The sequence below is a fragment of the Phanerochaete carnosa genome, assembly GCF_000300595.1.
Source record: "Phanerochaete carnosa HHB-10118-sp unplaced genomic scaffold PHACAscaffold_13, whole genome shotgun sequence".
Classification (NCBI taxonomy): domain Eukaryota; kingdom Fungi; phylum Basidiomycota; class Agaricomycetes; order Polyporales; family Phanerochaetaceae; genus Phanerochaete; species Phanerochaete carnosa.
Genome location: NW_006767640.1, coordinates 1,173,275 through 1,197,280, shown reverse-complemented (window position 1 = coordinate 1,197,280; position 24,006 = coordinate 1,173,275). Strand labels below are relative to the sequence as shown.

General features: G+C 53.7%; 9 protein-coding genes across 9 annotated transcripts; 7 read left to right on the top strand and 2 right to left on the bottom strand.

Moving 5' to 3' along the window:
• Positions 1-165: 165 nt before the first annotated feature.
• PHACADRAFT_265548 (uncharacterized protein) lies at positions 166-2,772 on the bottom strand. The gene is made up of 2 exons (XM_007401822.1): positions 1,519-2,772; positions 166-1,459 (listed from the first exon to the last, which is right to left on the bottom strand). Exons 1-2 carry the CDS (start codon positions 2,660-2,662, stop codon positions 483-485), a joined length of 2,121 nt encoding a protein of 706 aa, XP_007401884.1. The 5' UTR covers positions 2,663-2,772; the 3' UTR covers positions 166-482.
• A 308-nt stretch (positions 2,773-3,080) lies between these two features.
• On the top strand, positions 3,081-4,517 carry PHACADRAFT_33381 (uncharacterized protein; the record flags this gene model as incomplete). Its single annotated transcript, XM_007401487.1, has 8 exons — positions 3,081-3,243; positions 3,322-3,431; positions 3,487-3,628; positions 3,686-3,960; positions 4,015-4,069; positions 4,092-4,220; positions 4,277-4,350; positions 4,410-4,517. The coding sequence occupies 8 exons, from the start codon at positions 3,081-3,083 to the stop codon at positions 4,515-4,517; spliced, it is 1,056 nt and encodes a 351-aa protein (XP_007401549.1).
• A 1,530-nt stretch (positions 4,518-6,047) lies between these two features.
• PHACADRAFT_201534 (uncharacterized protein) lies at positions 6,048-7,474 on the top strand (the record flags this gene model as incomplete). Its single annotated transcript, XM_007401821.1, has 3 exons — positions 6,048-6,252; positions 6,310-7,002; positions 7,056-7,474. 3 exons carry the CDS (start codon positions 6,048-6,050, stop codon positions 7,472-7,474), a joined length of 1,317 nt encoding a protein of 438 aa, XP_007401883.1.
• An 873-nt stretch (positions 7,475-8,347) lies between these two features.
• On the bottom strand, positions 8,348-9,591 carry PHACADRAFT_106246 (uncharacterized protein; the record flags this gene model as incomplete). The annotated part of the gene is made up of 7 exons (XM_007401820.1): positions 8,348-8,461; positions 8,519-8,771; positions 8,821-8,835; positions 8,888-9,016; positions 9,066-9,238; positions 9,286-9,380; positions 9,435-9,591. 7 exons carry the CDS (start codon positions 9,589-9,591, stop codon positions 8,348-8,350), a joined length of 936 nt encoding a protein of 311 aa, XP_007401882.1.
• A 475-nt stretch (positions 9,592-10,066) lies between these two features.
• PHACADRAFT_265539 (uncharacterized protein) lies at positions 10,067-11,414 on the top strand. The gene is made up of 5 exons (XM_007401819.1): positions 10,067-10,275; positions 10,329-10,500; positions 10,557-10,654; positions 10,707-10,965; positions 11,016-11,414. Exons 1-5 carry the CDS (start codon positions 10,094-10,096, stop codon positions 11,283-11,285), a joined length of 981 nt encoding a protein of 326 aa, XP_007401881.1. The 5' UTR covers positions 10,067-10,093; the 3' UTR covers positions 11,286-11,414.
• A 1,919-nt stretch (positions 11,415-13,333) lies between these two features.
• PHACADRAFT_265536 (uncharacterized protein) lies at positions 13,334-15,925 on the top strand. Its single transcript, XM_007401818.1, has 17 exons — positions 13,334-13,494; positions 13,554-13,665; positions 13,725-13,803; positions 13,857-13,929; positions 13,980-13,999; positions 14,046-14,177; positions 14,231-14,258; positions 14,309-14,327; positions 14,381-14,431; positions 14,489-14,568; positions 14,621-14,698; positions 14,755-14,947; positions 14,998-15,284; positions 15,333-15,475; positions 15,525-15,559; positions 15,611-15,793; positions 15,849-15,925. Exons 1-17 carry the CDS (start codon positions 13,364-13,366, stop codon positions 15,864-15,866), a joined length of 1,662 nt encoding a protein of 553 aa, XP_007401880.1. The 5' UTR covers positions 13,334-13,363; the 3' UTR covers positions 15,867-15,925.
• A 919-nt stretch (positions 15,926-16,844) lies between these two features.
• PHACADRAFT_265533 (uncharacterized protein) lies at positions 16,845-20,148 on the top strand (the record flags this gene model as incomplete). Its single annotated transcript, XM_007401817.1, has 1 exon — positions 16,845-20,148. A coding segment is annotated over one exon (1,857 nt), but the record flags the coding sequence as incomplete, so codon positions are not given.
• Positions 20,149-20,365: 217 nt separating this feature from the next.
• Positions 20,366-20,638, top strand: PHACADRAFT_179206 (uncharacterized protein). The gene has a single exon (XM_007401816.1). The coding sequence runs from the start codon at positions 20,413-20,415 to the stop codon at positions 20,632-20,634; it is 222 nt and encodes a 73-aa protein (XP_007401878.1). The 5' UTR covers positions 20,366-20,412; the 3' UTR covers positions 20,635-20,638.
• Positions 20,639-22,387: 1,749 nt separating this feature from the next.
• PHACADRAFT_265531 (uncharacterized protein) lies at positions 22,388-22,885 on the top strand (the record flags this gene model as incomplete). Its single annotated transcript, XM_007401815.1, has 1 exon — positions 22,388-22,885. A coding segment is annotated over exon 1 (286 nt), but the record flags the coding sequence as incomplete, so codon positions are not given.
• Positions 22,886-24,006: the final 1,121 nt, after the last annotated feature.

The window sequence follows — 24,006 nt, the reverse complement described above, 5'->3', positions numbered from 1 at the left end:
TGGCTTCATGTATTTCTTATCTTTGGTCAATATATATATAGTAACACCGGTAACAAGTGTACTTACCGTAACAGACGCGTTTCTAGAAGACCGTATAATAGTTAACCACAGCTCTTCATGCATCACACGTTGCGGTTTCTCTCAGCACGATGGACAATGAGAGTAGAAACATACGCAGATAACGGGTAATTACATGGGCCATACAATACAGTAGCGGATTATACACAAGTACTACGCCACAAAGACAGACCGAGACTCGACAAGAAACACTGGATGTGGGGGTATCATTCGGGAGATAGGAATACATGAGGATGAGACACAGCGGTCGTAAGGCTAAAGCGTACTCGCAAACCCGGATAGATAATAAGAGACTGAGAGGAGAGTTGAATCAGAGACCCAATGGAACTTGCCTGCGTCGGGGACAACCTCGAGCAGAGGAGTAAAAATTACGTGCGGGATGCGAAGTGCATTTAGGCAGCGGCTCAGGGCCTGCACACGCTCCGGCTTCTTAATCCGGGGGTGTTGCCGTGCACAGAGCCAGGCGTGCCTCCCGCCGTCCGTACACGGCCCGTGTGGAAGCTCTGGGCGGACCATGGCAGAGAGCATAGAGAGTTTGGAGGTACACTCTCCGCGCGTGCCGCCTTTTCAGGAGATTCTAGGCTCCGGCGGCGGAGCGCAGGTCGCGTGCGCGCCCACGCGTCACGCGATGCGCTCCGCGTAACTCGGTGGCGATTGTCGTCAGTACTGGTGCTGTCGATATCCGCCCACGGCTCGCTCGTGAAGAGGTTGTCATCTTCAGGTAGCACGAGGCGGCGGAGTTCGCTTGTCGGCACTGCGGAGCGCGAGGTCTTGCGTCCACGCGTGGCAAGCGCGGTAGTGACATCGATGGGGGACAAAGGTGGCTCGGACGGACTGCGCGAGCGTGAATCGGACAGATCGTCGCGCCCAAAGGAAACTCGACTTGTCCGACCCCGGTCAGCCGAGGACGACGATACAATGGAACGCGGGGACTCGATGGTGTAGTAGGTACTGCCCGACGACGTGGAGGCGCTGCGCAGGATCGAAGATGGCATCGCCACTTGGGGTGGCTCTGATAAGTCGTGGTGCTGTGCGGGGAAGTGCTGGTCATGTTGGTACGGGTGGAATGCAGAGAGTCGCGAGCGGCTGCGCCCGGAGTGTGACCGGCTCGTTCCTCGTTCCATGACCGGCGACTGCGGTCCTTCATCGTCTGCGAGAGCGTGTTCTGGAATTGATGCAGGGCGTGATCGGGAGCGCGAACGCGTAGGCGGTAGCATCTCGCTTGGGCACGGAGCTTCATCATCGGGATCATTACAGCCGATGCTCCAAGCGACTTCGTCGACCATATCGACAGTCCAGCGATCTTGGACAGAGCGTTCGAGGCAGCCGTGGAGGATGCTCTCTGATCCTTTTCCGACACCTTGCGGCATCTCGTAGACACCTATTATGGAGCAAAAATGTGCATAAGCAAAACGGATGTGCGAGCTTGTGTGTACTTACCTGCAATAATCTTCATTTGTAAGCGAGGTTCGAAAGAGTCGGAGAATGGCATGCGTCCCATCAGGAGCGCATATAGCATGACTCCAAGGGCCCAGATATCTTGAGCTGTGTGCACTCGGCGCGGAGAAGTCGAATTGGACGGCGTGAGAAGCTCAGGAGAGGCGTACGGAAGAGAGCCCGGTAAGAAGCGGAGCTTCGATTCGGACGGCCCAGGAAGCGGGCTTGAGGTGCGGTAGCGAGGCCCGCTTCGGTGTTGCAGCACAGACAAATGAGATGCAAGATCACCGGGGAACGCTTGTCTGCTCCGCGAACGCTTCTCTCGTAGAGAGCGAGACTGGCCAATGGTCTGTGCGCGGGTGATGCGAGTCGGCCGGTCTTCCTCGTCGCCTTCAGACTCGAGCTCTCCGATGCGCTTTGACATTCCAAAGTCGCCAATTCTACAGACACCCATGTCGTCTACAAGGACATTCTCCAGCTTCAAATCCCTATGTGCGACCCCCGCCACCTCGTGCATGTACCGCAGCCCTTTCACCACCTGCCGATACATCCTGCCTGTCTCGTCAAGTGGGAGCGCCGGGCGTCCGTCCCGCTTAAGGATGTCAAACAGGCTGCCGGCGGGGCAATACAAGGTGACAAAGAAGTCTGCATAGGGCGTGTGAGACGAGGTGAAGAGTGGCAAGATGTTCTCGTGACTCAGCGATGCCCAGACCGCCGCTTCATGGTCAAGCGCCGCGCGCGCTTTCATCGGGTCTTCTTGTTTGTCGAGGTCAGACCGGCGTACGATCTTGACAGCGACAGTATCGCCTTGCCGAGATGACGCACGGCGCACAATAGCGAATGCGCCGTGCCCGACGATGGGTCCCAAAACGTACCCAGCGACTTCTTCTCCTTCGGCATCGGGAAGAGCGGTGCTGGCAGCCATCGGACTGAAAGCAGACAGGAACATTGCAGCTGGCGAAGCAGAGATCTCTGTCTCCGTAAAGTCACTTTGCGAGACCGGCGGACTGAAGAACGGATCCTGGAAGGCTTCAGGTGCGGAGTGCGCCTTGAGATGTGCATGATGTGCCATAAAAAACTGCTCGGACATCTTTTGGTCAGAGTCAGGGCTCTGCAGCGTTTGTTCCGGAAGCCCAAAGAGCTTCATGTCGTCTTCTCCACGGACCTCGGTGTCGGCGAAGAGGGCAGGTAGCTCGCGTCCTCGTCCATGTCGGCGGTGATGAAAGTTCAAATCGTGAGGGTATAGTTCAGTTTGCATCCAATACACGAGAATGTGGGTGGTGGGATGGTGGTGGTCAAGAGAAAGAGGGATTTTGAAGACTGGGGTCAGCAGGTGCGGAACACGGGCCACCGGCATGATTTCCCTTTCCGGCGTCGCGGAGTTTATTAGTATAAATGAAGTTAACCCCAACCTTACCACGCCAAGAGTAAATACGCTCCCACACTCCCCTATTCAGCGCTTAGCGCTCAGCTCTGAACATCGCCCTCACGAAAGCTCGCGTCTCCGTAACCTTCGTCTACAACGCCGAATACAAAGCTCGAGCCTAAACTTGCACTTTCTTAACATGGCTTTCCACGGTCTTCCAGATGGTGCCTGCCTCAGATACCCGGAAAACCTTCCACCGCATCCAAACCTGACCCATGAAATGGCGGCTCAGATGCTTTTGCGTGCCACAGGTCTCTCGCAAACAGTTCCGTTTCAGTGGGGATACATAGACAGACCAGCTGGTGAGTTGTGTGGACGATAGTATGTGTGACGTTCACCGCGTCTTGACCTCCATTTCCTGATGTTTCCCCGCTCATCAGATGGCTCGCTGTACCTTATCTGCATCCTGCCTTCATATCCCTTTCCCAGCGACGGATTACGTTACCAGGAGCAAGAGCAGAGATACACCATTCCCATCGGCAATGGACGCGTACGTCTCATGCATTTTCGTTTCATACCTGTGTCTCATATTCCCAACGCGTCAGGAACTTGAAATGACAGAAGTCAAGTTCGGTTTCGTACCCGGTCACGAGAACGTCGCCTCACGGATCCGCAGACGGTACCGCTTGGTGAAGGGCGGTAACCCCCAGCTCATCCTGATTCACTACTCACGCGGCCAGGCCATCCGTGCGTCTATCCTTTAAATCCTTCGCTGACTGTTCTGACACAACTTGCGCGCATCAGCCGTCATCCCCTCGCTCAACCAGCCCGTCCGTTCCTATCCTCTCCGAACCATCAATGAACCGGCCGTGTTCATCGCTGGCGAGCGATCGGGCCAGAAGGTTTTCCCTGGGGGTGGTCCGGGACCCATGCCAGACAGAAGCGGTTCGATGCCACCTGGCGCCATGGGAATGCCGTTTGGAAACCCGCAGGTGATGCTCCAGCAGCAGAATGCCAGCATGGAAGCTCTCGAAAGACGAAGTCAGAGGGAGCGGGACAGGAGCGGAAGTGTCACTGGCGTGCGTCGTTGTGTTCCTTCACTCACACGTTAGTCATCCTAAATGCAAACTCAGAGGCCACCGCCGCATCCCCAGCAACAGACTCGCATCGAAGAAGACGAAGTAGATGGTACGTGCCCTATTGCTCGCAGCAAGATACAGCTCTCATCCGCCTGATCTTGCAGAAGACAGCGAGTCAATAACCATCCGCGCACTGGCCTTGACTCGGTACCGCCGCAATCATGATTTCATGAACGAAGTCTTTATGCACGCTGCATACGGTGCGTCGCAATTCCCCTTCTGTGCATCTCGCTTCTCATGGCTACATCGCCTGCAGGGAAGCAGCTCGAGCCCAAACCGCAGCCAAAAGGCTACACGATATTCGACAAGGACGAGCTCAATTCCTCAATAGTGCGTATCGCATCCTCACTTCACTTCTGACCTCATGCTCACGCCTACATGCTCGACAGTCGAAGCTCGAAACCGAAGTAGCGGAACTCGAGGCCAAGGCAGCGGCACGTCGGCAGGCGAAGGAGGCAAGCGAGCTCGCAGATGTCTCTATGGAGTCTCACGCCTGAGTGCCTGCTGTGTCGAGATGCCAAATGTTCCGTGTCGGGGCTGAGCGCTGAGCGCTGATGTGTGATGTCTTCCGCCGCTACTAAGAATATATATCTTTACAGTCGCGCTGCGAGCTATCTTTCTAATTTATCTCGCTTCGCAGTCGTCCCCTTCTCTGCCCACCGAAACACAGTACGTGACACCCCCCTGTGCGACCAGACGTGCACGCTCCATGCCGAGAAGAGCGTCGCGAGCGCTTGAGCCGTGAATGTTTCGCATGCTTTCATCCGGATCTCAACAGCTTCCCAAGGCTCGCTCTCAAAGTGCATTACCTCCGCTCTGTCTCACACCTTCAGCAGCTTCGACAATCCCGCCAAGAAGTAAGCCGGAAAGCCGACCGGGATGACGACGCTGCCTACGCTGTGCATGCTACTTCTTTGGTCTTGTCTCACCTCTTGGTGTGCTTCCTCCAGTGCAATCAAGTTATTCCAGTTCGTGGATACCCCCAAAGGGCGGTTCGATCTCTTTCAATAATGATCTGTCTTTTGAATAAAACTGTCCTTAACAACGGCAAAAACCGAACGTCATTCAAGTTGCCCTCGCCAGTGGCCAGTGTATTCGTCGTGAGACATGGCCCGCAGAAAGCCCGCAGCCCCCGATTCCGATGATTTGAGCGCGTAGTATAATAGACGTGCTGCGCTTATACAGCTCTGTAGGAATATTTACTCGTGCATCTACATCGTGATCGTCATCTCGCAGTCGCGAGATGCGGTCTTTCCAGGTGCGGTGTTAGTACATGTTAGTACCCTTCGGAGATAGATTGAACATTAATTATGCCGGTTCTCGGAATGCTTTATATGCACGCGGCTTCATCTTTATGCTGATCCTTCGAATCGGGATGAGGAACTTCAATAGCTTCCGCAGCTTCAGAGTGGATGCCGCGCCTCGTCTAAGAGGCAAATTCTCGATCCTCTGACGAGTAATCATCATGGTACAATATCGACTTTCGACAGGCGACGCCACATACAATGGTCATGTCCGTGTGCTCCAAGCATCCTTTATCGGGAACGAACTACCAAGTCAACTTCGCCATGAGGCGACAACCATCTGTACGCCATGGTGAAACATCGCTCAGGAGCTTCCGAATGTACTGTAAGGTAAGTGTCAGTCTTGTACAGATCCTGAGGTCTCTCTCACAGTCTGTCCCTTGTATTTCCAGACCCGGCACTAGCGCGGCGCCCTAGAGCCCCGCCCGACGCATTTTGTGCTGCCACAGCCCCACGGAAGTCCCAAAGCCAATTCAGCTGGCAAGCCGGCGCTGTTATCGATCTCTGGTGAGGGTGTTCTCAGCCACGCCTCGTTTCAGCAAGGGATTCGGCCCGTCGTCAGTGAGCAGCCGAATCAGGGTGTCCTCTTGTTCCTAAGATGGGAGCGCTTCTCGGCCTTGGAAGTCTCTGTACTTCAAGTACGCTTCAGCACGGGCTGGTCGGAGGGCCTCCCCCTTCTTCCTCTGCCGTTCCTCACCTATCGCGGTGTCGTGTAGCTGCGCCATGGTTGGAATACCCCCAGAGATCGTGGACGAGATTATGTCATATCTCCAGCCCGGCCCACTCGAGCTACTGCAGGTCAGGGCCAGCGAGGAGTACACGGAGAGCACGAGAGCCATTGGACAATGCACCTCCGTTTGCAGGGTCTGGTATGAGCTGTCACGCCGGTATCGCTTCAAGGACTGGGTCATTACGCTCAGAGACCCCAGTAAGTCTTGTCGATGGTCGTCCGGATATGGTCGCTAGAAGCTGAACTTACGCTCAGCTTACAGTCCCGATGCGAAAACGGTTGCCGACCTCCTCGCATTTATACGACGATCTCAGTTCCCTCGTCTCACCGTCCGATCTCTCATCATGCGCAATGATAGCCAGCAGGTGATGGCTGCCTTCCAGACGGCGGGCATGGAGGGTGCATGTAGCGTGGATTTCTCGGCTTCCATTACGGAAATCGTCGGGATAGTTCAAGCATTGCCTGCATTGACTACGCTCAAGCTCTCCTATTTCAATATACTCGAGCTGGCTCGACTGCCAATCAGCGACATCCAGTCGGCCTTCGACCATATCACCCATTTTACATTCGCAGGCCGCGCGGAGATCTCCACTGGGAGGTTTATGCCCTACGCAGAGCTCTGCACGCTATTGTCGTACTTTCGTTCTCTCGAGGAGCTTGTCCTCGACGATGTCGACATACTCAACGCCAATAAGAGCGACGGCGCCGACCTGCCGCAGTTGCCGAACCTGCAAAAGCTTGTAATACACCGCTGCGACAACATCTTCCATCTGGTAAATGACATCACGGACCAGGTGGATGACGGCCGGCTGGCTCTTCTACACCACCTTGAATTGGGAATGATCAACGCGAGTAACCAGGCCGTTGCCCACTATCTCGTCAGTGCACTGGCGTCGCAACTCACGAGCCTTGCCCTTGGACACGACTACACCTACAGCCTGCTGGAATGTGAGTGGGTCCAGTTTTCCGTTTTGTTGGCTGGCTCACCAGTCCACGTACAGACATCAACACAGGAATCTCGTCTCTCGATTTTCCGAGCTGCCCGAAGCTCGTCGAGCTGCGCCTGATTATGGATCTCTCTGATCCAGAAGCACCACACCCACCGCACGCTTTCGAACACCTCGCGCGCATGCTCGTGTCTGTCACCGGGCCCGCCGACACCGTCCAAGAGCTGATCATCGAGTATGGCGAGGCGCCTGCGGTGGTCGCGAGCGTGGACGAGCCAAACTTCGAGGTCCTCTCCGACGTGACGTGCCAGACCCAGATTGAGGTGCTTTTGCCGTGGCGCTTCAAGGCCCTGCGCGCCGTGCGCTTTGTGCCTTTGCGCGAGTACAGCTTTGCCGTGTTTGCGGAGGACGACCAGGTGGTTGTGCGAGAGAGCTTCCGCGGACTCGACTTCAGGGGCCTGTTGGTATTCTAACTGGGTTGCAGGCTTCGTCGCTGCGAAGAGTGAGTAGTTGATGAGGTGAGAGGTCGCGCCGTCATCATGCTTCCCTGCCCTTCCCCTTTTTATGTTTACCTCTCCGTTTTATTTTCCGCATGCTAATTTCTGCTAATCAAGGAAACTTCCGCACACCCACCAGAGCGTAGTTCCAACCCCTCGAAGCTTTGGCACCTCGATTGGGACATCTTTGACGAGGAGTGGCCCTTCTAACCCTTCCTTTTTACGTCTAATAGTCTATGCTCGTGACAGGTTTTGTATACGAACGCTCTCGTAATCCGTAGTCGGTAGTACGTGCGCCGACAACGCGCCGCAATTTGACTTACCCTGATCGTTGACCGATATTTGTGGCGCAGAGATAAAAAGCACAAGCCCAAGAGCAGTCGTATACCACACTCCTGCCTTACGACCTCACCGTGACATTGTGGAAAACCTGTCAACAAGGGTTCCTGTGAGGAGCTAAGTTACTACGACGAGATTTAGAGTATCTGGTGCGGATGCGTCAGCCTCTCGCCTTGGCTTATTATCTGCCACGATGTTCCTCTGACGGAATTTGGCAACAGTCGTGGTTTGTGTGCCGTCTACAAAAAAAAACTACACGGCAATGTTTTTATAGTCAGAAAGACGCAATTTTCAGGTTCTATCATAAGTAGATCTACTGCTCTAGACGGGTCGAGGGCGTGGCCATCTAAGATAGTAGAGAGTTCGGCATTCGCGGGAGCAACATGCGACAGGACGAGGTCCGTTTAATTATTTAGTCAGTTGCAACCCTAGCAACATTCGCCAATTGCCGGGCGCTCTCATGAGATATAAGCTCGATCAAAAGGATAGAAACTCTAAAGTTGTGGCACGTCAAATACCTTCGGCAGCAGTTTCAAGCATGTCAAAGAGATCGCCGGGCAGGGCGAAGATCTTGAAGTTTTCCTCGATACGAGAGGGCGTGACGCTCTTAGGCAGGACAACGGTCTGTTCGAATGCATCTCAGACTCAGTCTCGCCTACATGACTAGTGAGAATGACGTACGCCGCGCTGGACGTGCCACGAGATAATGACTTGGGCGGGTGTGATATTAAGCTTCTTCGCGATTTCCGTGATCTCGGGCACATTGAGCGTCTCCTTCGCCCGTTTGCTGCCTCCGAGCGGCGAGAATGACTGGAGCAGAAGCTTGTTATCGCGTGCCCATTCGATCAGTTCGGGCTGCGGATTCCAGAAGTTGAGCTCCACTTGGTTCACAGCCGGCTGATACTTGAGTGGATTGCCGGTCAGGTTCTTGACCCTGATACGAAATTAGTGTATGTCGCGACGCATGCCATTGGGAACCGCACCTCCCAATGTTGAAGCTACACAAGAATCAGTCTTCATAGAAAGCGCAACAAGCACCTGAGTACTCACTTGCTGATACCGATGTTGCGGACCTTGCCCTTGTCAACCATCTCTTCCAGCTTCTTCCAAGTGGGGTATGGATTCGCGGTCAAAGCAACATCTAGCTCGTCCTTGCCGCCCTTCTTGTGCGCAATGGGCCTGCAGGTATTGTAAATACGCTCCAATGCGTATGCATAAAGTGGCTCACCAATGAATGATGTATAGATCGAGATATTCTGTGCCGAGCTTGGTCAAAGACTCATCGAGGGCCGGCTCAACGTCGTCCGGTGCGTGAAAGGTAGTCCAGAGTTTTGAGGTAAGCCATATCTGGTCTCGAGGAATGCCACTTTCCTTGATGGCCTTGCCAATCTCTTCTTCGTTCTGTGCCACCTGTGAATATTGACGCGTTGAACGAGAGAATCGCGTACCCGATATGTCCAAGCACCGTCGATGTGCCTGTACCCAGTCTTCAAAGCTGCGGTGACAGCCTGCCCAACATCACCCGGGCTCGCCTTGGAGACACCTGATTAGTTGAAAACCAAATAAACCGAGCTCGGATAGCTGACCGCTCCTGTACCAAGCGCAACCGATGGGATCTGATCACCTGAGGGTAGCAAGTAGTAGCTGGGAAGTTCAGTGTTGTAGTTCCCTTGCGTCCTGTTGCACGGTTGCTTATGTAGCCATTGCACGGTGGACTTGATATAGGCTTTGAGTCCCTTAAAGCCTGCGAACATAATGGCGAAGACGACGAGGAAAGCGAAGAGGGTTCTCTTAATGCGATTGTAGCGGAGCCGCTTTTCCAACTGCTGCTGGGCCTTAACATCGTCGCCCGAGGCGAGTAACTCATATTGAACCCGAGGCATGGTCGTCGTCGTTGGGAAAGACCAAAAGACAAGGGCGCCAATCAGAGGCGCCAGCCGCTATGTCAGGGGCGTCTAGATCTGCGCCGCGCTTGCCAAAGTAGGACACAAGCTGTATCTGTACTAGACGGTGCAGCCTCTTTCCTGTTCATTTGAACGTAGAGCGCGGCAAAAGCGAACGCACGAGCTGATGGAACTTCTGGTAGCCGACTCTCTGATACGGCGTCCGGCGCGGTCGGGAGATGTGTGTCAGCCTGGCGCCCTCCGCATTTGCCTCACCAGTTCACGATGCACGGACTTTCGTCTCTCCCTTTTACCTCCACGTATTCAACCCAACAGTTTCCCTAGGCTAGCCCTGGCCCTGGGGCATTGAAGCATGTCTATAGAGCCCACGTCGAACGTCAAGGTCGACGTCCTTGCAGGTCATCTCGGCCATCTCACAGAGGCACAGCAGGAGGCGTTTGCTTCCTTCCGCAAGAATCTCGCTGAAGCTCAGCTTTACGTACCAGCCGACGATGGAGTCTCTGAGCGTGCATCTCACGATGAGCCCACCTTACTGTACGTTGTACGTTCCTAGTGTTTTTAATAGCCGAATGCTAACATCTCTGCAGACGCTTTCTCCGGGCCCGCCGGTTCGACCCAAAGAAAGCCCAAAGGCAATTCGCGGATGCTGAGGCATGGCGAACGAAGAACAATGTAGACGAGTTGTACGCGACTTTCCCCGTGGACGAATTAGAGACGTCGAGGCGATTCTATCCCCGCTGGACAGGCCGTCGGGATAAGGTGCGCAGTTGAATGCTACACAGGCTGTATCCACATTCATTTGAGTGCATTATCAGCACGGTCTGCCGGTATATGTGTACCGATTAGGGTCGCTTAATGGTAGTTTGCAGAAAGAGCTGAACACTATTCCTTCGGAGCGGAGATACCAACGAATGTACGTCTCTTCCTCCACGCTTTCGCAGCCTTCCACTAACCTTGCCTACTAGACTTTCCCTCTACGAAGCAATGACGCGCTTTGTTCTCCCATTATGTACCCATCTTCCTCACTCTACATCTCCGACACCCATTTCATCGGTCACGACCATCATCGACCTCGAGAACGCCTCATTGGGCACGCTGTGGAATTGGAGAAAGCACCTTCAAGAGGCCTCGGCGCTCGCCACAGCGAACTACCCTGAGACTTTGAGCACAATCGCCGTCGTCAACGCACCATCGTTCTTCCCAACCGTCTGGGGCTGGATCAAGGTACGTCAAGTGTCCCCCGCTTTGTAACACGCTTCTCACTGCACGAAAAGCCGTGGTTTGACGAGGGAACCCGTAACAAGGTATTCGTGCTGGGAAAGGACCCAGGCTCGACTCTGCGCAGCCTCATCGACCCACAGGACTTACCAAAGCCGTACGGTGGCGAGCTCGAGTGGAAGTACGAAGATGAGCCATCGCTAGACGCAGCTGCCAAGGAAGTTATAGGTGAAATGCCCAAGGGACCAGTCGTATTCGTAGACGGCAAGGTTGAGCAGCCACCCAAGGGCAAGATTGCTGCCGGAACCAGCCAGACTCAACCGTAGTAGTGAGTTGTGTGCTCCTCAGTGCTCCTCCTAGTTGTAGATCTAGATAATTCATTTATCGATGCTTATATTGGACGAACGTACATGGTCACTTAGCTCGTCTTGTGTATTCTGCACTTCAATTTAGGTACACTCGTCCCTGGCATTGGCGACCCCTAAGACTGGTTGACGATTCGGTATCTGTACACGATATGGGCCCTGCGCCATACCGGCCAACCCTTAGCATGCGCACTTCCGCACTTATACGCCGCTTGGCAGTGCTCGCCCATCATTTCTCAGCACATCCTCAAGATATCACACGCAGACGGTCTTCCCATGTAGGCCTAGGCTCGATACCAGCCAGCCATCTCGCGCGGAATATCGTCCAGGGCAAACTGCTATCAAGTTGGTGCACTTCTTCCGTGGGATGGCGACAAGACCAGACGCTTTGAACATGCCGGCGTCTCCACAGAGGTGAGTGGCTTCCGTTGTTTGAGACAATGCAACGGCAGAGCTTCAGCGAAGCAATGTGGGACACGCCCCCTCTTGGCAGGGCGCATGCAGAGGCGTGGGTAAAGTACTGGAAGGCGGCCGACTACTTTGCGTAACGTCCCGTTGTTTGCTACGTCCTCGAGATAGCTCACTTACTAAATAGAAGCGCGGTCAGCTGGACTTATGTCCACAGCTCTTTCCTCCCAAGAATCACGAAATCGCAAGTAGTGGGTAGTGTTGAAAACTTTCCCGATCGGGAGTAGATGCACCCTGGGAACGACATTGGTCACCGATGTACAAGATCCACCACATAACCACGCCTGTCATGTGCGGGACTTTTCCTACTCTCGTGGCCGTCTCACCTTTCAGTCATGATGCAGGCGGTAGCAGACATGTCGGTGCACAATCGCTGGTAAAGCATACGATGCGACTTAAAGCAGACGCTATTCTCACTATGCCGCAACAGACGATCTAGCTTATTCTCTGCAACGACTATCTTTCCTTCTGGGCAGACTCTGATCCATAGTATGTCTGGTATCAGTCAAGCCTTTTCTCTCTTACAACCTGATAGCTAGGTGCATTCGCCTCCGAACCACTCCCAGCCCATTCCGTAAACCTTGATCGGTTTTAACATAAGCCATGGTTCAGATTGGCTATGCGAACCCGAAGGTCAGTTTTCACATGACCCTGAGCAAAGGCTTCCCAAACGTGCAGTTGCTGACAAGCAAACTTGACCAATTTGACACCAACGTTTGAATGTATTTTCCCACTTTATCTCATTTTTCACGCGTCAAAGCCCAAACTTTCCCCAATCAGTCTAACTTCCAGCCCGAGAAGTTCTCCGATAGAGCCCAAAGTGCCTTTCGTATGGGCGTCGAGAAGGTCTAAAGATCTTCCGGCGCCATTTCGTCGTGGCCAAAACTTCGGAGGTGCTTTTTTGAGCTCCCTTTGCCTTGGTAAGTCTGTTCCTGCATTCATTTTAGTCCAGAAAACTCTTCCACTATATTGATCAAGTCCGCTTGGACGCAGCTATATGCTAATCGACTACGTCAAAGCTTCTCTCACAAGGCGACGTGCTTTATTGGACCTGATGCGTGTCTCGCAACGGCCGTGAACCGGAGCACATGTCTCCTCGTCACTAGGTTGTCTCGCCAAGCAACCTTCCCGTCGTCTCAAGATACTTTTCTTATATCTTTCTCTGTTCCTCCTTTTCCTTCTTACTCAGCTGTATATAGGACATGCAGTGGTGGCACACAGAACGAAGAAGTGAAGACAGAATCTCACCAGCATAGCCTGAGTTTACGACTGCGTTCTCGGCTCCTCGCGTTCCCAAGTGGACTCTACCGCTCATCTGCACGCGTATCGCGGCTCTCACGTCCTCTTCGCTGATCTCGCGCTTTCTCTATAGGGTCTGACGCCAAAGCATCACAAGGTACGTCTCGTGGGCCCAATTCTCACAGGAAGCTCCATGGATACAATAGTTGAGGCGGGCTCGAGGTGGAAGTTTTTGATTTTCCGCGCTGGGGATACATTATGTAGGCCAGCGTCGGACTTCGCGAAGTGGTACCACTGCGCACCGCCTGCCCATCACGTCTAAGCCACAGTCAATGGCAGCACCAGGGTCGCCTTCAGATAGCGTAAAGCTAGACTTCGAAGCCAAGGAGGCTGCTTCGATTGAGCAACTAGATTTCGTGTCCTACTACGAGAACAATGCCGGGCGGCTTGTCGTCGCTCCTGAGTACGTCTGCGTCTGCGTCTTCGAGTTCCACGGAACGACTCATGATTGAATGTCCACAGGGAAGCGAAAGTGGAATTTGGAGAAGAGGTTGCGAAGGCCTTGAAGCTGACCCCTGATGGGACGACAGTTCTGTGGCCTCAACCCTCTGACGATCCCGAAGACCCCCAGAACGTACGTTCCAGCGCTTTCGATGCTACCGATGCAAAAACTGGTTCATGCTTGGACAACAGTGGTCGAACGTTCGCAAAGGCTTTCAGCTTTTCATCATTACCTTAGCCGCCATCGTGCCCGATTTCGACAACGGCGTGGGTAAGCGAAAGTTATTGTGAACAATTTTACTACCCGCTCACGCGGTTCCACAGCGACTGGAGTTCTGTTTGCTCTCTCAAGACAATTCAACACGACGACGGGAGAGATAAATGACTTAACGAACAAGTTTGTGTTCAGTTGTTAGCATGGTTGCTCACTTCTCACTCGTCGCATAGCTGGAGCATATTTCTACTCGGTATGTTCTTTTCAACACGCTCAAAAATCGAGCTTATGTACTGCAGGGTGGGGCGGTATATTCTCCGTTATGCTCATGAGACGGTACGGACGACTGCCAGTCTTGTTCTGGTCTCAAGTTCTCTCTCTGGCCTTCCTACTTGGTAATACTTTCTCGCCGAACCTGAATACCTTTGCTGGTACGTACTTTTGCTCGAGTTACTGGGAATATATTGTTTAAGTACCCATGCAGCCATGCGATGTCTGAACGGTTTTTTTGGGTGAGTCCTGACAGCCGCATATGATTTGTGGCTGACGAGCTATACAAAAGGACGACGCCTCAAGTGACTGTATGACCTGATATCTGCACTACGTGATTCTAGCACTAAGTCTATAATTTCAGGGCCTATACGTCATCTCCGACATGTTTCCTTTCCATCTCCAAGCCCGTAAGGTTAGTCAGTTCAAAGCTTGTTGAGCGTGCGCTTCCTCATCATCTGTTCCTTATCAGCTAAACATCTGGACAATGGGATTTATTGTCTCTCCGTTCATTTCTCCCATGGCGTTCGGATTCCTGGTGGCGGCAGCAAAGTACGATCTCTTCTGCTCTTCGGTTACGAATGTTAACACTGCATGATGTCAGCTGGCGTTTGTCCTATGGCATTGCGTGCGTTTACGGTGCCGCAGTGCTAACGCTGATAGCGCTTTTCGGCGAAGAGACGTACGCTCGAACTTGTTTATGACATTCTAATGAGTTCTAACGAACAAATCTCGTAGCATGTATGACCGCTCCCTGAAGGATCCTCGACCGTACCCTCTGCCGAAATCTTGGATTCGAAGGAGATTTGAACTTCTGTCTGGAATCGTTGGCGCTCGCATGGCGAAATTCAGGGCATCCTGGAAGGAAGTGTCTACCATCTGGGTCCACCTGGCATGGAGGCCACATATCGTCGGTATTCTACTTTTTGAGGTAAGCGCGGCTGTAAAAACTTACCCTTGCATTGCGTTGACTCAGGCTAGGCAATGCTGTTTGGGTTCGGTATTGGCATTAACGTACGTACACCGTTGCGGACGAGCTTACGAGCTGAGGGGGTTTTACGTACTATCCAGGGAACAAATGGCGTCTTTCTAAGCCAGCCACCGCCTGTAGGATATGGATTTGACCAGATACGCATTGCAGGATGCTATGCAACGCCTGTCGTTGCAGTCGTCCTAGGAGAATTACTCGGTCGTTATCTCAACGACTGGATTATGCACCTCTCAATCCGTAGAAACAACGGTGTGTTCGAGGCTGAAAGCCGACTTTGGTAGGTTCCGTTCTAGAATGGTGTATTCTTCCTGCTGAAATGGCACAGGGCATGCTACGTCGCTGTGGCGTTCTACACGTGTGGCATGATACTGCTGGGTGCCGGATTCCAGAAGCATCTCAGCATCGCGGCTTTCATCATCGGATGGGGTCTAGTTGAGATTGCCACTATGATAAATACCACAGTTGTCTGTAAGTATGAAGTCGTTCAGCGTCATGATAGCCAGCTAAGAAGCGGCAGATGCCTATCTCAACGATTCATTTCCTAGATTCAAGGCATGTCTTAGAGCTCCCTGCGTTACTAGTGTCTTACTAAATGAGATAAAGGGCGAGATGTCAGCTATGCTGAACCTAGCACGGACGCTGGGGGGCTTCAGCGTGGCGTACTTCCAAGTCCCCTGGGCACTCAAGCACGGAGCTTTGCAAACATTTGGATGCGAGGCAGCTGTTGTTGCGGCGCTATTCTTGCTTATCGTACCGGCGCTGCAGCTGAAGGGGAGATTACTGAGAGTAAGTCACATAATTAAGAATGATGGTTTCTCGGAATAGCTGAAAATAGTCCCAGAACCGGTTTTCGATGTAGCGAGAGAGCCTTCAAGTCGATTGCCGTGAACTCACATCGAAAGCTAGCAATGGATGGGGGTTTTAGTTTATATGTCGAACTGTTTTGGAATAACATCTCAAATGCAATCCCCTTCTGCATTTTCCGTGTGTGATCTTGACTACTCCGGGATTAGGCGCACAGTAGGATCGCTATCTCGGAGCTTGCCGAAGCTATGACCGAATCTGTTCGAGGCGTCGCTGATTCACCACCTACCTCAGTTCTTTATTTTTGTCAGGGTTTTCCTATTCGTCTTTTCTACTTTTTTGGGTCTCTCTGTATGTCTTCAAAGGGCTCTTTGGTCGGTTCTATCGTTGAGCGTCAAGCAGGAGCATCGGCTGCTGCACCTACCCCGGGGCCGACGTCGAATGGTGGTTTTCCAGGAGTGCAACACAGATCCAAAAGCGCATTCCAGCGAGCACGAGACAATCGGAAGGACTATTCTGCTGTTGACCGGCCATCTGCACCTCCCTCAATAACCCCTCTCCATCAGACTCAAGGAGCAGCGCCAGATGAAGACGTAGACGTAGACGAAGGCCATGGCAGTCGGATCATCGCAGAGGCAGCTGAGGACTGGAGGAGGCAGATGGAAGAGGAGAATAGACGAAAGGTGGAGACGATGACTGAGGAGGAACGGGAAGCAGAGAGGCGGGAGATCTTTGAACGTTTTGGACCTAGCATCGGAGAGGTGCTCAGGAGAGCTCGATTGGCGAGGGCGGCGGCGCAGTTGCAAAGCAAGGATAATAAAGATGAGCGGACGAGTCGGCCGCATATCGACTCCAAGGTTCCCAAAAGTGCGTCTTTAGGTTACTATGCCGTCGGAGGGCGATTCATCGTCGCTGCAGGTGCTCTCGCTTCACGACCTGCGTCCCCGATTCCACTCTCTCCTGACGGCAGTCGACCGCCCAGCCGTGCAGACCGTCACTTACGCTTTGCGGATGTCACCACCAAGGATGTCCATGTCTACGAGTCCGCGCCTCCATCTCCCAAACGAAAGCCGCTAGCTCTTATGTCACCGACAGTGGCCGATGGGCCCACCATTTCTCTTGGAGACTTCAAGAACAAGGGAAAGCTTGTACCTAGCACAGCAGAAGCTGGCCCCGCAACATCGCCAATGGCTGTGGATACGCCTCCTATTGAGCATCAACTCGCGACCGATGGGGACACAATCGAGGGCACGCCAGAAGACATTCGCCGTCGTTTCTTCCCTAACGCAGCTCCGCATGATCCATCACTTGCCTGGATAGAAGGCTCTCCGGAGACGGAAACGGATTCCTTGCCGTCAGTCCCCCGATTTGATCTCGCAGGGAGGCCTATCGCTCCTGCAGATGCAGAGAAGCTACCCACGCATCTCGGTCTCCACCATCATGCAGAAGGCAAGCATGCCGGATACACACTCGACGACATCTTTCTACTGTCACGCTCGACAGTACCCGCTCAAAGAGCGTCGATGTTAGACTTGCTTAGCAAGATTGCACGACAGCTATCGAAGATGGCCCGCCGGCAGGGAAACAATATCCAGGAGCTCGCAGGCCAGGAACATGATCTCCATAAGCGCATGCTCGCCGCAGGACTCGAGGCAATGCCAGAGCGAGGCACTGTCGGCATCAGGGCCGTCGATCTTGTCTGGGCTTGCGTCGTTTTCTGGGACGACGACCGCGACGTTGCCGGGGTCGAGCTGAGAACTTCTACGGACGAAGTCCTCTCACCTTTGCCGATAGAGCACATTCTCTCTCAAATCGCTGACGCGTTGGGCGCTGCCGTGTTTCCTTTCGAGTCCCTGCTCCAGCTACTTGAGGTCCTTCATCGCTTCGCGCAGCACAGCAATGATATCGCATCGTCAATTGTGAACACGCCTAAGCTGCTGGCCAACGTCATGCGACGATTCGTACTCCTTTCATCCTTGCAAGAGGAGAGCCTCCATCCCGAGCCAGAAGCTCTGCGGCTTCTCGACACAATTGCGCAGTCATCACGCCAGAACGCTACGGTCATTGCAGAGTCCGCCGAGACTCTGCTTCGTTTCGTCATTGCGCTGCCCTCTTCGTCGATGTATCCCGAACCGGTGGCAACTGCCCTTCTCTCCACGACTTTCCGCCTTTACACCACCTTGGCCAGGTACGGCCTCTGCTCTCAGCTAGCTACCACTGCTGCAGAGCCGCTGGATAAGCTCGGTCGATATATGCTATCTGAGTCGTGCAAGTCGGACGCCCTTCGCGATGCATGGCTTTTACTGCTTGAGGCGTGGATGGTCTGTGCTCGCGATCCGCACAAGACGACTCCTAGCCACGACATACTCTGGAGTCAGATAGCCAGCTGGGGTTGGGGCGAAGATATTCTGAAACTACGAGAGCTCATCGCCCCTTCGCAGACAAGATTGTGGATTGCGTTGTGGCGAGCCGAGTCTGCATGGTTGGAAGGCACTTCTATCAACGCTCCAAAAGGCGGCGAAGCAGAGAAAGTAGCAGCACTGTCGGCGATTCAGGACGACTTTACTAGCGGCAAGGCGAAGCAAGTCGTAGATAATGCAGTCCAAGCACTCGAGGCCACTCTCTCGTCGTTTTCCCCAGATGACATCTTGTGTACGGCTTCATGGAGACAACTTACCGAGCCTACGAACGCTCTTGCAGAGGCGCTTCGCCTCTGGTTATCTTGCCTTCCTTCACAGAACATTCCCCTCGTCGGACCACCTTTCCCCTTACCATTCATCGAGATCTCGGCGCTCTGCGCATCTCTTACCCTTCATCCGCTCTGGAGATCAGTGCGCAACAAGGCGGTACCCTCTCATATTCTTCCTTTCGTCAGGTCGCTTTCGCTGCTGTTGTCGGTCTACCTCGACTTTTCTCGCTTCCTCCCTGGCACGTCAGACGATGCCTGGCTTGCCCAGGCGTTTGCGATAGGGCTCAGGTTCGTTCCAGGAGACGAAGAGGTAGTGATCCATCTGCTTGAGTATGCGTCGTCGCTCGTCAGTCCGGCTTTCATGGAGACTCGGGGATGGCAGATCCCGCCCATGATCTGGGAAAGGAGGTGCTTGGAGTCTATCGTACCGTTCTTGACGTTCTCTCTCGAATGCACTCCTATTAAGGTGGGACCGCTGCGGCCGACTCCTACGTCAATATTGGCTGCGACGACTCTTCGGTTACCGGCACCACCTGCAGAAACTTTAACGAAATCAGCTACGTCGCTGCCCTTGGACCGAGACTGGATGTTTACGCCTCTCGATCACCTTCTCCGTTCGGGTCAGTCCGAGGTCTTCAAGTCGTTACCATCGTCGTGGGACTTTTCGGAAAAGGAGATGGTTCGGGCGACGTTGCTCTTGGCTAAGGTGCATCGCGAGATGTTGCTATTCCACGGGTTGCAGATCTTTGCACTCAATCGAGAAGAGACGGTCTTCTCGTGCATGAAGGTTTTCATGCTCGAACATGGGCAGCAGCAGGAAACTTCCGCAGAAGAAGTTTTCCGGGATTCAGCCGTTGGTCGTTTCATGGAAGATTTGCTGGCGCCTTTCACTCCTGCCGCGGTGAGGATGCTGCCATCACCCTCTCCAGAAGGCCCGTCGCTCGAAGAAGTCGCGAAAGCGTTCCTGGGTTCTGGCACACCATTCTACCAGTACTACATCGATTTTGTCGGCCTCTACGACTCTATCTCCTTTAGCCATCCCCTCTTTGCGCGTCTTCTTCTCCTACCTCTGGCCATGCGCTACCCCACAGATTACCGCAAATGCCTGTGGGCAGACTTTTACCAGGTCGTACGGACAATCAAGACGCCCATCGAGGCTGTCGTCTCGGGCGACATCCGGGAGTACCTCTGGCCCGCCGAGTCCGATTCGGAGATCATCTCAGCATATCTGCGCGCACTCGTGCAGGGCGCGACGCAGAGCGCGTTCATGCACCTCATCGCAGTCCACCACATCGCATGTAATATCTGGCCGGACCTCGGGCATGCTGCTGCTGGCGAGAAGGCCGTCAGACTCCTGCAGGCCGTCGTTTCGCAGGCGAATCCTGCAACGATTCGAGGCGTCGTGGCGTACCGCCAGGCCAAAGGAAAACTAGTATTGCCACCTGCATGCTTTGATAAGCTGGACGAGGTGAAGGACGCGCGAAGGGCGCTGATCCAGCTTGCGGGCCCTGCTGTAAATGATCGGCTGAAGTCGTTATTAGACTAATAGCGTATACTGTATTCTAGTGCTGTATAATATGCTACAATGTATCCTAGCTGCCTCGATATTATACTCTGCTGCGAACCCGGATGAGGGGGCAGTGTCCGACTAAAGGCCGTGGCAATGGTGCGCGTGCACAGCGCCCCCGCGTCCAGCGGTTATAAGCGCGTCGGTCTGAACGCATCTCCGATTAACCTTCGACATATTCAACATTCAACGTGTCCAGCATTCAATCCTGCTTGCTCTCACCATTCTAACTCTTGTCGAACCAAGTTTTCCGGGTCCCTCACTGCCGGGCGACATATATATTGCTAAGAGAGCTGCCCAGAGACCTCAGGTTGTGCTCGCTGGCAGTGAAAGTTCCAGCTCAGCATGGCTCAGCCTATGTACGACTTTGCCGCTGCACCTCACCCTCTCTTGACTTCGCCCACTTTGTATGTGGCAGACGTTACGAAACGCGTCAAGTGGCAACACCTCGAGGAAGTCTTCAAACTTTGTGGCACAGTGCGCAGCGGAGGCAAGAGCAATGGTGCATGCATGCCGGATCGGAAGAAATGGGCTGTGGTTTTCGAGAACATATATTACGGTAGGTGACCGATATCCCATACTAGTTTGAAACGGGCTAAATCTTCGCTTTATGCTAGCGGAAATGGCCCTAGCTACCCTGCAGGGCGCCGTGCTGCCTGGCGTTCACCCGCCGTTCGTGATGAGCTTGTCACACTCGCCACTGTTGGAAGCTACCGTGCCGGAAGATCGGTTGTTTCCGCAATTTGTTCAAGTCGATTCACCAGTTCATCCACTTCGTAACGTGCCCCCGCAGGTAGCGTTCAGCTACTTCCGAAATGCTGGCCCGTTGGTCTCGGTACGCGTCGACGTAGATGTCGGCTATGCTCATCGGACGTGCGTCATTGAATACTGGCAGGGGGAACATGCGAACCACGCGAGACTGAACCCTCGAATGTTACGCGTAGGATCTGCGCTATTGCCTCACCTTAGCCTTCGCACATATGATCCCTGTAAACTCTACTGCGCGGTAGGTGAGCTGATCGATATATGCTCCGTCTTCTTGCGTATTTATCACCATTTAGAAACTCGGTGCGACTTTCAAGACCGAAGATCTCTACCGGCATTTCAGCAAGGTCAGTTGTTAGCGTTGAGCTCGCTTAGCTGTGTTCTCAAAGCATTATTGTGCGGCCTGTAGTTTGGTCAAATTATCGAGTAGGTGGAAGTTGTGGTTCGAAGCGATTTTATTCACACCCCATCCGCTTCCAGGGCCCGGCTGATGCGAAGCGGCAGTCCAACAGCGTTTGCCTTTGTCTGCTTCCGTACTAGGGATCAAGGTAGTTGCTTGTCTAGGAAGCGATTTCAGCGTGAGCGCACTAATTTCAGAACTTCGCAGCTGAGAACGCCATACTGCAGACAAGAAAGCAAGCCATCGGAGGTTCCAGCGTCGAGGTCCGGTACCATGAACCCACTTTTCAGGGACTCTTTCGCGGGCCCCATTCTGCGCGCCCTGGCCCAGGGACCAAGGACAAGACCACAGCAGACAAACCACAACCAGTGAGTTGCGTATGATAGACATGCTCAGCTATCAAATGAAGCGTTTTGTTACGCAAAGCAGGAGGATAAGCCTTCGGCGAGCGCGAAGTCTGAGCCGACCCCGAGTCGTACCGCGCCAGAGAGGGACAGGCAGGAAGAGGAGGCTCTACGCCAACAGAAACAGGCGGCAGATGAAGCAGCGAAGAAGCGCAAGCGGCGCGAAGCTGCACTTTCGCAGCGACAGGACGCAGATCTGGCAGCGGACCAGGCGCGAGGTGCTGCGGCGGAAGCGCAGAGCAAGCACGATGCCGCGAAAGCGCAGCTGGCCACAACAAAGCAAGATTGCGATGTGACCAAACAGAGGTGGACGGAGGCGAATGAGGCCGTTCTTGAGGCCGAGCGGGTGCTGGAAAAGGCCAGGCAACATGCCGCTGGGGTTTCTCGGGCCGCTGGCGCCGCTGCAGGCAACGTGATGCAGGCGAAAAGTCGCGAAATCGACGCCCGGAGCCGTATGACTGAGGCTCTGGAGGAACAGCGCCGTGCTGAGAAGGAGCAAAGTGAGGTGTACGCTGGAACTCAAACCGTTCTAGACGAGACGGACGAGATAGCTGCGGAAGAAAAAAGACGGGAGGAATTGGCCGAGTCGATCCGAAGGCTGAAGGAGATGCGGGAGGCGGAGGAAGCAGATCGTCGAGAGAACGAAGAGAAGGCGAGGAGAGACAAGGAAGCTAATGAGCTTCGAGCTCAAGCCGAACGCGAGAGGAAAGCTCACGAGGAAGCAGAGAGAATCGCACAGGAGAAACGAGAGCAGGAGGAGCGAGAGGCGATACGCCAGAAGGCCTACCTTGTGGCGGCGGTGGCGGAGCGCGGTCGCTGCTTTAGACGCGACGTCTCTCAATGGAACATCGACAAGATGTTCAGCTGGACGAACAAACGAGCTATTGAGCGGTTCAATGCCGTCAGCGTCGAGTTTGACGAAATCAAATTTTGCGAGAGCCAGCCCCTCACCTTCCAGAGCGTGCCGTGGCCCATGTTGCGATCGCCACTTCATCTCACCGCGGAGGACATCGACTGGAGTGCAGTAGAGGAGTTCTTCCGCACAGCAAGGTTGGCTGTCGGAGAAGGTGAATATAAGACGATGGTCGAGAAGGCTCACCGTAGGTTCCACCCTGACAAGTGGAGGGCTCGTGGTCTTTTGAGAACAATTCTTGACGAGGATCTGAGTAAGCAATTAGAGGAGGTGGGGAATGTTGTCGCGCAGGCCATCACTCCGCTTTGGCTTGCTTCGAAGTCGAGGTGACGGCACCAGTAGATTCTTAACTACTTACTTGGTATTCACTGCATGAATTTTTTGCTCTCGTCTTGCCTGCAACTGCATTGACCTCGTGCTCGGTGGTAACTTGGATCTTTCGGCATGGCCGAACACGATAGGTGGAGGTTGCAGAGAGTTCGGCGTTTATATCAATTGGCGCTTGCGCCCCGGAGACGATCTCAAGCTCTCAAGCTCAAGTCCTAAGTCTCACTAATCATTCGTGAACATGCATTTCACTTCCTCAGGCTGACATTTCAACTTGTTGATCAGTGGTCGCATATGATGCAGGAACTGGCGCGGGGTGACTTCGTGTGTCTCGGCTGCAAGTACTGTAAACGTCGGATCGCCGCAGTGATATCTAGTGGGCCGTGATTGTCATTTTCTCTTCGTGGTACGTCGCCATGTTATTCCCTTATCTTTGTGTCGTTGATACAAAGATTTGTCAAACTTTTCAGACGATTAACTCCTGTCTCGACTCTTTCGCTGGCACCAGTATGTCTGAAGTCCAGCCAGGTCCAGCACGCGGCATGATACGCCGTGTAGAAGTACACAGTCGAGCTTTGCGTCATACCGCTGGCTCAGGGCGTGCATGGGTACGCTCATGAAATGACCTGCGGACGGCCGCGGCTGTAGCGACTGTCAAATTCCGAGCTGCTGTCCTAGGATTTGGACGCCGAACTGTCACAGATCAGTTCCTAGCGCTGGTATGCCGGGCGGTAACCACGTTGTCGCTAACCAGTGCGGTCGGTAGAGAACGACTGCGGTGAGTCACCTCTCACCAAGTACTACGAGCATTTTATCTTTACGGCCAGACAGACGTATTTGATACCCTCGGGATCTGACACGAATGACAACAAACTTCCGACAGGCGCCTCATCCACTGTTGAAAGAGCCCGTTTTATATTTCCCAGAAGTACCAAGGAGCGTTCCATGGGCCTCTGTTATACAAACATTTCGCCGCTGCGGCTCAGTCCTGAGCGCAGGAAAGCACAGCGCTTCGCCTGAGAGCAAAGCGTGGGCGGTGCGATTCTCAGATGTTTTTCAAGGTGTGTCGCCTCGCGAGCCCGCATGAGCGCCAAAGATGTCAACGCTCACGGTCGGATATTAGCTGAGAT